This window comes from Quercus lobata, chromosome 1 (genome assembly GCF_001633185.2).
Source record: "Quercus lobata isolate SW786 chromosome 1, ValleyOak3.0 Primary Assembly, whole genome shotgun sequence".
NCBI classification, from domain to species: domain Eukaryota; kingdom Viridiplantae; phylum Streptophyta; class Magnoliopsida; order Fagales; family Fagaceae; genus Quercus; species Quercus lobata.
In genome coordinates, this window is record NC_044904.1 from 53522122 (window position 1) to 53533208 (window position 11087).

The window sequence follows — 11087 nt, forward strand, 5'->3', positions numbered from 1 at the left end:
TTTCATCATGATGCTTATGTATGCTTTCTAAAATTACCTTATTTCATTGTTGCAGCTTATAGATTTCCAGTCATGTCTTGGTGCACAATTGAATCTGATCCCGGTATGCTTTTGAGAATAGTTCTTTTTTCCTTTTGTTTTAAAGATTTTGCAAGATTCTTTCAAATGAAACAGATGAGCCTTGTAGCTCAAACTTTTTAGCACCTTTTGATGTTTTCAATAGAGACATTTAGGGTTCAAGTCCACCCTCTCTATTGCAACTATCCAATTATCAACCAAAAAATTTAAAAAAAAAATGATTATTTTTAAATGAAACAGATTAGTTGATGAAATTGAAATAAGCTAAATCTTGAAGATTGAAAGAAATCTATCATAGGTAACTTCAATCCATCCTTATTTGATTTTAGCCCAAGGTGGGTGATTTATTGTTCATTGCCACTGTTGATTGTTTTATCATGAAGTCCTTCAAGGTATTTGGTACTGCTCTTTAGCAGTTTCATTTTAGGGGTGAGAACTCCTTCCCCTGTGGACATTTTATCGGCTAGTTCCACTTAATGCATTAGATTTATGAAAATATAAGAATCGTAAAGTCTATTCACTAACTAGGAATCTTAAAGCTTTTGTCAACAATAGTCAATTCTCCAGTCCTTGAGGAAAAAAAGAAAATCTCTAGAAGAGGAGAGAGCATTTGTTGAATTTCTGATGGGGGTTTCATCCTAGCCACCTCCCCCCAATCACCCTTGTGAACCTTAGCCTCATAAAGAAGCAGTTTAAGTTCTGATTCTTCTGCTGGAGGAATTGGATTTGTTGAACTTTACTGCAACATCATTTCCTTTGTTTTTGTATACATTCTGTTAATTCATAAGAATTTTATAGAATTTCTGACAAGGCTCTTTCCTAGAATTTCTTTTTGTATAAAATTTCAAATGATGCTTTTATGTATGTGCATATGTTTTTTCTTGGTTTTCACGGGGACATTGTTTCTAAAATTCGTACCTTGCATTGCAGGTATTTTTACAGAACTTATACAGCAGATGCAAGTTAAAGGCGTGCAGGTAAGTGTCTTGGATATATATGATATATTTGGTTCAAGCTCAATCAATTTAATGTTGCTAAAAGTGGCCAATGTTTTTGAAAGCTCACCCAAGCTCGTCCAAATAGATTTGCCAACCTACTACCTTTTTTGAGCAATATTTCAGTGCAGGGTTTTTTTTTTTTTTTTTTTTTGATAGGTAAGAATAATTTATTGAAAAGATGCTACTTCATGAAAAGAGACACAAAGTAGCCTAAAGAATTACATCATGAAAAAATATCTACATATGAATTGATTTTTTGAAAGATGGAACATAATTACTATCTGTAAGACCCAAAGCAAAGGGCCACTCATAAAGAGAACTAATTCAGTGCTGGTGTATTGTCTGGAATATTAATTTGGACTGCCTCTATGCAGCAGAACAAATTTGTATAAACTGGAAGTATTTAGTGAAATGTGTTATGATAAAATGAAAAATGAGTTATTTACATATGGAATTTTACAAGATTAGGGTCTATGTTCCATGAAACAACAGCTTGCTTTTAGTATGCAGTGTTGACCAGTCCAAACCAAATGGTCAAATAAATTCTGAATACATGCCAACTTAGGCCCCTTTTCCGTGAGCTTCTTTCTTTTAGAAATGGAAGTTCTTGCCTAATAGGGTTTCATGTGTTCCATATGAAAACTTGAGTATGAATCACTTTGTGTCGTTGTCCTTTCACATATGCCTTTATGGAAGCCTGCTCTACCTGGAGAATTATTTTTAGCTGCTTCAGTGATCAGTGGGGAAGATGCTCATTTGTCTTAGATAATCAAGGTATGGATTAAGAAAGGAAACATGTAGTGGATACTAATCCAGAGTGCATCTTGGTTGTTCTTTTGCCGAGGAAAGGTGATAGAGCATTTGGAAGGGCATCAAAAGCCAAATTTGGATTCTAAGTGATTTGGGGTTCCTAAAAATTTCTCCTTGATTGGAGAGGGACTTAGGTAATAGTCACAGAATTTGAAGGGTTTAGATGGCCACATCCACCTAAAAGGCATTTCAAAACTCACTTGAAGTTGTTTCTCAACTTTCAACATGGCATTGCCGCCATTACCATATTGATACCATTCCTCATTACCATTGCCCAATACACTGCCATCGTTGTCCCAACAAGTTATTTATTTATTTTTTCCACTCAGGAAAAATAGAGGCTGGTATGTCAAGGCATGCTTTGTGGCAGAAGCTCACATGCTGTACATTGCGGTGTTCCATAAGCAAACTTTCAATGAGGTGCATCATAAGCACAAAATGTTGAACTTTGATCTCAGTTGCTTAATTATTTGCTCTCATTGTTAATACTACTGACACCATTACTTGTTGCACTAGGCATCATCCACGTACCATGTAGTTGAACTTTGATTTCAGTTGCTTCATTTAAGCATGCTGTAAAATCATGATCCCAAAATAAGTATTAATCAGTTTTACTGCAGTATTTGAAGTTTTCTTATACTGCAGCACCATTGCTTTTGGTTATCAGGGATTCTGTGGGTAACTTTTTTATTTTTATTTTAAATGTTCATGATAGGTTGAGCTTTTATTTCTCTGTTTTCTTCTTTTGGATGCAAAGGTTGTACATCTTGTTGAGACAATTCTTTGCATCCATCAACTAGCTGTTGGCACATGCGATATGTGTGATATATATTTGCAACTGGTAACGGTTTTAGAAAGAATAAATTTTAGTGTTAGTGCGATTAAAGCAAAGGAGGTAAAACCTTATTAGATAATCATGTTAATTTTTCCATAAAAAAAAAGTAAAAGATAATCATGTTAATTAGAGAGAAGAATTTATAGGTATCGTGGAACAGAGTTGAAGAAATGTGGTCCACATGGGTAGAAGAGTAAAGGCCAAATTTTTATTTTTATTTTTTTTGAGAGGAGAAACTGAAGAGAAAAAGATAAAGAGATAAATTAAACTAGTCACTAACCCGTGCGATACATGGAAGTGTTCATCAAAAAGTTCAATAAATAAAAATATTCATGTTAATATTAGATCATTTGTGGAGAAGATCAACATAGTAAAAATAAATTATATGTAGGAAAGGTAAAACATGATTTAATCAATTTTTTTTTTTTTTTTTTGAGTTTATTTAGTTGCTAACTTGTGCAATGCACTGGGAAGTTTGACAAAAAATATTTATATATGGTAACTTCCCTACAATTCAGATTCTTTTCCAAATACATATTAAAAAACACAAAGTCACCTTAAATCATACCCAAAAAATTCACTGAACCCACAAATTGTTCCCAATTATAGATTTAAATTTGGAGATAAAATCCCAAACTCTAATCTCAATGCACAACCTTAGAGACCATTGTGATTCAATTAATCTCCTTTCTTCCATATAAACCTATCTCATTTGTAAAACCTAGACTTGTTTTCAAAAATTAAATACCAAAACGTTAAGACCAATTCCAAGTTCAATACCAATCCCACCTTCAGTAGTCTACCAAATGAATCAAATTCTCTAACGTATGTCTTCATATTTATCGACAATTCTTATCCGAATATATATTCAAAAACACTAAGTCACCTTTGAATTAGTTTGCAAAGAAAATTCTTAACACTAATCTCAATGCACAAACCAACCACAAAACAAATCCAAAAAAGAAAATAAATAAATAAAAATAAAAATAAAAATAAAACCTACTTCTCAAAATGCCCTAAATTTTCAAATACACAATCTTTGAGTCCATTGTGATTCAATCCATCTCCGTTCTACTATATAAACCTATCTCATTCGCAAAACCTAAAAATGTCTTCAAAAGTTAAATACCAAAATGTTAAGACCAAGTCCAACTTCAATACCAATCCCACCACCAATAGTCTACCAAATCACTACACAACCAATGTAAAATTTCACTAGATGATTTTATATAATCTTGAAATTTCACCAGGAAGCTAATTAATAACATTATAACATCTCCATATCAACAAATAAACATATAAAGGTAATAACATGGGTTCAAATGCACCACTACATACTATCAAATTCTTTCCCAATCAATTAGTGAAAATGAAATCAAAAGTTCCAGTACACATCTTTCCAATTTCCATTGATCTGCAAAACAAAGTGACACCACAAAATCTTCAACCAAACCAAAAAGACCCAGATAAAAAGAAAACCCACACTTTAATTGGATTGGTAATATTGGGCATCAAATTTTTAGGCATCACATGGTTTGAAGCTGACTATTTTGTCTATTGCATGGAGAAATCACAATGGGATACTCGATATCTCACACCAGAGAGGAGCTAGGTCCGAACTGGCTGATGTTTTTTTTTTTAAAACCAACCTAACGAACCTATTAATATTAATAGCATCAAGAATTGTTTTAAATTATGTTTTAACTTTTTTGATTTAAAAATAAATAAATTTTCAACAGAATAGTTTTGGAACTCATAGGAAAACAAATATTTTAGAAGCCATCACATGCACACTCAACCTTATCATTAACTTCCCAAAGAAGCCCCATGCCTTACCTTTCCTTCTCTCTGTCTTCCTCTTCCTTATGTAGCTTTCTCTCTGAACTCCAAGATAATTTCCACTTTGGTCAGATTCCCTTCTGGATTTCTTGATGTACTCTGAAATTTCAAAGATGAAAAACATATTAGATCAAGTTAAACTCAAGCCTTAACAAACCACAATTCAGACGCAAACACAATCCATTTGCAACTTAAAGTCAAGTCTCAGATGGTACTGACTACAAAAGTGAAGTGTAAAGACAGGGACCGAAGTAGAGAAGGAAGAAACTGAACCGCTAATGGGTCTAAGGTTTTCAGTTTTTGGGTTTCTTGTGTATGGTCTTGTAGTCGGGTTTTATAAAGAGTATTGGTGTAAAGTTTAAAAAATAAAGAAAAAAATGAATGAGGTGTAAAATTGTGGAGGGTGCAAATCTTACATGGCAAGCTCTAAGGAAGTCAACAAAAAGTCACAGTCTTCGGTTTTATAGTATAATATAGATAATAGTAAAAATACTGTGATATCATTTTTTATATTACCATGTATGGATCAACAAGTTCGAAGCTTGACATTAACTCACTGCTTGGGTTTATACAATAGCATAACAAGGATAAATTGAAGATAGAATTTGAAATGAAATACTTGGTTTGAATTCCAGTAGCATATTTCATTTTAGAATATGTGTTTTTTATTTATTCAATATTTCTTATAGATTTTACTCCAAAGAAAAAAAAACCAACCCACCCATAAAGGGGCGTTAGCAGTATCTTTTCTTGTATTTGATGATGATAATGCCTTGATGTCTCTTCTCAGGTAGAGGAGCTATATTCATTGGACCTTGATTCTCTGAACAATCTTAGGTTAGTTCTCTAACATCTCATTGCCCTTTTTTTTAGCCCTTTTCAGGCATACATGTGTTAGCTGAAATATTTATGCTTGAAGTTTTTGTGTCCCCCCTCCCCCCCTCTCTCTCTCTCTCTCTTCCCCCTTTTTCCCTCCCCACCCTCTCTCTCTCTCTCTCTCTCTTCCCCCTTTAAAATGTAGGCCTGTATATGGGTTGATTTTTCTTTTCAAATGGCGTCCGGGCGAAAAGGATGACCGTGTTGTAATCAAGGACCCAAATCCTAATTTGTTTTTTGCAAGCCAGGTCAGTTTCCCCCTTTTTTTTGGGATAAGTAAGGTCATTTTGCCAGGGATTCACTTTTGCGCTTAATAAGTTTGCCAATTTTCCTGATCTCAAGTTTATTTTGATCACTGATTAGGTAATCAATAATGCTTGTGCAACTCAAGCAATCTTGTCTATCCTCTTAAATTGTCTGGATATTGATATTGGCCCAGAGTTGTCAAAGTTGAAAGATTTCACAAAGAATTTTCCACCGGAACTAAAAGGTTTGGCTATCAATAATAGTGAAGCTATACGCACAGCCCATAATAGTTTTGCGAGGCCTGAGCCTTTTGTTCCAGAGGAGCAGAAGGCAGCTGGAAAAGACGATGATGTGTACCATTTATAAGCTATTTACCTGTTGATGGAGTTCTGTATGAGCTTGATGGATTAAAGGATGGACCCATTAGCCTTGGTCAGTGCTCTGGTGGGCAAGGTGACATGGATTGGCTGCAGATGGTGCAACCAGTTATCCAGGAGCGCATTGAAAGGTATTCCCAGAGTGAGATTAAATTCAATCTCTTGGCAGTCATCGAGAACAGGAAGGAAATGTATACTGCAGAACTCAAGGAGCTCCAGAAGAGGAGGGAGCGTATCTTGCAGCAACTGGCTGCCTTACAGCCAGATAGACTGGTCGGCAATAGTAATGTTGAAGCACTGAACAAATCTCTTTCAGAAGTGAATGCCGGGATAGAAGCTGCTACTGAGAAGATTTTAATGGAAGAGGAAAAGTTCAAGAAATGGAGAACAGAAAATATCCGCAGGAAACACAATTACATACCCTTTTTGTTCAACTTCCTCAAGATTCTTGCTGAAAAGAAACAGTTGAAGCCTCTTATTGAGAAGGCCAAGCAGAAAACAAGCAGTTCTAGGTGAAGGGTATTTCTGGTTAATTATAAAATTAGTTCTGTGAATTTATTCTGGCTTGAAAACATCTGAAGCACATGTTTTCATATTTTCCCCTGGTTAGTTTAAGACACCTGAATTTCTTTTTAGGTGAACCTATTCCAAAATTTACTTGCATTCCCCAGGTAATGAAATATGCTCGAGTTACTTTGTTGACATTTTAGGACGTGATTGTGGGAATGAGAGACACAAATCCATGATAGAACTTTGTCAGTACATAGGTTCTTGTCTTGAATATCACCTTTTATTTTGGAAAGCAACAGAAAATTGTATTGATTAGGATTTTTTTATTAAAAAAAAAGGGTGCAAGATTTTGGCGACTTCCTTTGGTTAGTGCAAAATCAACAAGACTTGAGATGCTTTGGCTGGATGGAATGCAGTCCCAGTTTTAATCTCAAGTACCCTGGAAAATTAGAGTATAAGATCACTAGGAAGCAAATGAACTTCTTGAGAACTACTTTTTTACATGCATGTAAAATTCACAAGAGCAGTGTTAATGTAGAGGCCTGAATTTGAGGTTGTATGTTTAGCTGTTTTGGTCGTGCTTTATTACAATTGAACAGGAGATATTCTTAGTGCCCGTTAGATCATTTTGGGCCAAAAATCACATTGGCGTTTTCAAAACATGATTTTTGGTATTATTTGGTAAAATTTTGAAAACGTGCTTTTAGGCCCCATAAACGTGATTTTTTGCATTTTTGCATAGCGCCCTTGAGCAGCAATTCCAAATTGTAACAAAACACAATAATATTACCATCGGAATTTACCCTGATATTCTATTCTTGGAGAATCTAACAGTGTAACTAGTTGCAGACAACTTGCCGGTGACATCTTCATCTCTCAACTTAAAAAAAAAAATATATATATATATATATATTTATAAAAGAAGGTAGAGGATTAGGAAGAAAATGAGAGGAAGAAGCAGAGAAAAGTGTTTAGGGAGTATTCCCAAAGAAACTATATCACCGCAAAAAACGTAATCTAGGGTATCCATGGTAGAATAATGAGTTTGGCATGCACCCCTGGGGTATCTTTCTCTCTCCCATGAACACATCTCTCTTGGATTTCCCCATATCCATCTTAATATGACCAAACTGACTCACGTTTCCAAATTTCATAGTTTTGTGCCAACTCTAAGCATTAAGACTGTGAGAGTTGGAGCTAAGACATTTTCAGCTTGATACATTCCGCAGAGTGCATTTTATATATTTATATATGAATACATATAAGTATATATACAAATATACAAATGTCCATATATTTGAGAATATGTACGCTTCCTTTAGTCTGCTTAAATTCACTTCCTTTAGTCTTTTTCAACTTTTGGGACAGAGGATTGGGTCATAGTTTTTCTCTTAAAATATAACTTTCCCATAAATTACTCACACTTTGAAACCTAAAATATTGAAATTTATAAACTAATTATATAACCAATTCAAATATAAAAAAAACGTGTAAACATGCAAACTATCACTATCAAATATAAATTTATATGCATTCAACCACTCAAATTTTAACTGCCAAAAATTTCGTAGTTTTTTCATTGAATCCAAGTTTTTTCAATTAGTTGTAAAGGAAGGGGGACGTTATTTCTCGCTACGGATTTTTGAGAGGGGAAAATACTTTATGAGATCAGTCTTCATGGGCAAGATTGCAGCACAACGGCTGATGAATAAAATTGAACACATTGTTGTTGGGGCAAATTCCAAACAGTTTTTTACATTCAGAGACGGTGACATTGCTTATACCCTCCAACAGAGCACCAATTCTTTTGGTCAATTCTTATTATTGACTGAACTTAAAGTTGGCAGGTCTAGGAGGTTGATTATTATCCCTGTAGGCAAAGAGAAAAATGGTTGGAGGGTTTTTGGGCTTGAACTAAGAAAGATGTTGAATCCTTCCCAATATGCAGTGGGTGGAACTGGTCATCCAAAATTTATTCCTTAGGCGCAGAGGCATAATCTGGAGGTTCAAAACTCTAGAACTTTTGCTGAAGTTGTGCAAGGCTATCATGGAGAAGTAGAGGATAGGAAGCAGCTACAGCAAATAGGTACCACAGACAAGGGGAAGATGACACAATTAGGAGAGGAGAAGATGGTGGAGTCGGTTTTAGACCATGCAAAGATGGTGCTGAGTAGTATACCGATGGCCAATCCTTGCCCGTTAGCGGCGGATGGAGGAGTTGTGATACCCCGGAGCATTAATGGGGATATTAATATAGGAGAGAAATTCTCGGCAGGAAATAAGTTGAGGCTTCCGTTAAGGTTTAATTCAAATTCAAAAGAATCTAATTATGGTATGTTGAGTGAGTTAAGGAATACATGCTGGACAGGGAAAGGTTTGATTATAAAGGTGGGTGAGAAAGGAAAAAGGAGAGTTTCATGGGATTATAACAGAGGTGGACCAAAATCCTTTAAGTGGGTTCCACGCGGAGCAAGCAAACCCACTGTGAGTCAAAGCTTGAATCCCACTTTGGCCCAAAATGGTTTGGGCTCTAATAAGTCTAATGAAGCAAGCTTCTCGGGCCCAAGTACTTACGAAATGGGTGACCATTCTTCTAAGACTAGCCCGACACCCCTGGCCCACTCGGAGACATCAACTTTATCTTCTTCAGGAAAGCCCGACTCTTTGTTGCCCCATGTTGTGGAGTTAGAGAGATAGATACAGCTTCCAATGCCCATTAGTTTCAACTGTTCTGATGGGATCAGCTCCGACAAGCTCACGGTGACTGAGATAGGGGTTGGGATCAATTCTGATGGTCTTGCGGTGAAGCTGATGGAGTATAACAGTAGTTGTCTTGATGGGAATAGCTCCGACAGCCCCGCGGTGGATGGGTTGGAGGTTGGGACCAGTTCCGATGGTCCTGTGGAGGAGTCGATGGAGATTAATCATTTTTTCTATTGCTGGGTTTAACTCTGTCGGTCCTGCTGGGGCTCAGATGGTATTAAATGGCAGCTCCTCCGATGGGTTCAACTCCGATGACTCCACGATGGTTCCAGGTAAGACCGACATGGCAAACTCACAACTCTCAAAGGGTATTTTCTTGGCAGATATCCTTAAGAGACTTTCGGTTGCAGGGTTAGTGGATTTTGGTGTCAAGAGTGTGGATAAAGTTGGAAGTGAGAGTAGTGTGCTTTTGATTCAAGGGGCGGACAACAAAGGCACCAGGTCGATAGATATGGGTGAGTTCGGTCAGCCCAATTTAGCATTGATGGAAACGAATTTAGATTGTGGCCTACTTGTTTTGGGTGGCTTGACAGTGGAGGAAATGGCTTTCTCAGAAGTGGTTTCGGGTGAGGAGGAGAACTTGGCAGATTGCAATCCATTGCTTACTATTATCCCTCTGGGGTTGGAATTGTCGATGGAAGTGCACAACGATTCTGAGGTGTTAGATATGGGTGGTAAGCTGGATGTCTCTAATTGGGTGAAGAACAGAATCCCAGGTTTTAGTAAAGTGATTGGGCTTTCTATGAATCGTCATGAAAAGCTGTGTATTGCTTATCTTCAAAGGTTAGAAAGGGAGATGGCGGTTATTAACCAGCAGCGGAGGAAAGTAGCTGCTAACCAAAAAGTAGCATCCTCCACGGGTAAAGGGAAAAGAGATTTGAGGAATTTAATTTCAACGGTTAACTCTGATGGAAGATAGTGCGGTGGAAGTGTGGTAGAGACAGTTGTGGGGCCATAATAGTCTTTATGAAGCTGAAAATGGTTTCATGGAATGTTAGAGGTTTGAATGACTTCCAGAAACGTCTGGTAGTGAGAAACTTGTTACGTGAGTGGAAGTGTGATGTTATATGCCTTCAAGAAACAAAGATTGCTAGCATAGATAGGCAGCTGGTTTGCAGTATTTGGGGCTGTTTGTATGTGGATTGGGTGGCTTTAGATGCTGATCAGACAGCTGGTGGGGTCTTGATTATGTGGGATAGGAGGGTTTTAGAAAAATTGGAAGTACTGGTGGGCTCGTTTTCGGTGTCGGTTCAGTGGAAAGGTGTGGAGGATGGTTTTATTTAGGCATGCTCAGGGGTGTATGGCCCATATGATAACAATTTGAGGGGTGATTTGTAGGATGAGTTGGTGGGTATTCAGCAGTATTGGAATATTCATTGGTGTTGTTTTGGGGATTTTAATATTGTTCGTTTTCCTAGTGAACGGAGGGGTGCATCTAGGCTTACTCCGGCTATGGAAAAATTTTCTGAATTTATTGAAGATTTAAACTTGATAGATTTGTCGTTGGAGGGAGGGAGTTATACTTGGTCTAGTGGTACCAACCAACCATCCATGTCTAGGATTGATAGGGCTCTAGTGTCACATGATTGGAAGCAACACTTTCAGGATGTGACCCAATGGATTCTACCACGATCAGTTTTAGATCATTTCCCAATTCTCCTAGAGGCAGGGGGTATGGCGAGGGGAAAAAGTCCCTTCCGGTTTGAGAATATGTGGTTGAAGTCAGACGGGTTTGTTGATAGAGTAGACTCATGA

At 36.8% G+C, this 11087-nt stretch overlaps 1 protein-coding gene and 1 pseudogene across 1 annotated transcript; both read left to right on the forward strand.

Moving 5' to 3' along the window:
- The window catches only part of LOC115992299, a 41196-nt pseudogene extending 34356 nt beyond the window's left edge, over positions 1 to 6840 (forward strand).
- A 3470-nt stretch (positions 6841 to 10310) lies between these two features.
- On the forward strand, positions 10311 to 11087 carry LOC115955640. Its single transcript, XM_031073854.1, has 2 exons — positions 10311 to 10559; positions 10671 to 11087. Exons 1-2 carry the CDS (start codon positions 10311 to 10313, stop codon positions 11085 to 11087), a joined length of 666 nt encoding a protein of 221 aa, XP_030929714.1.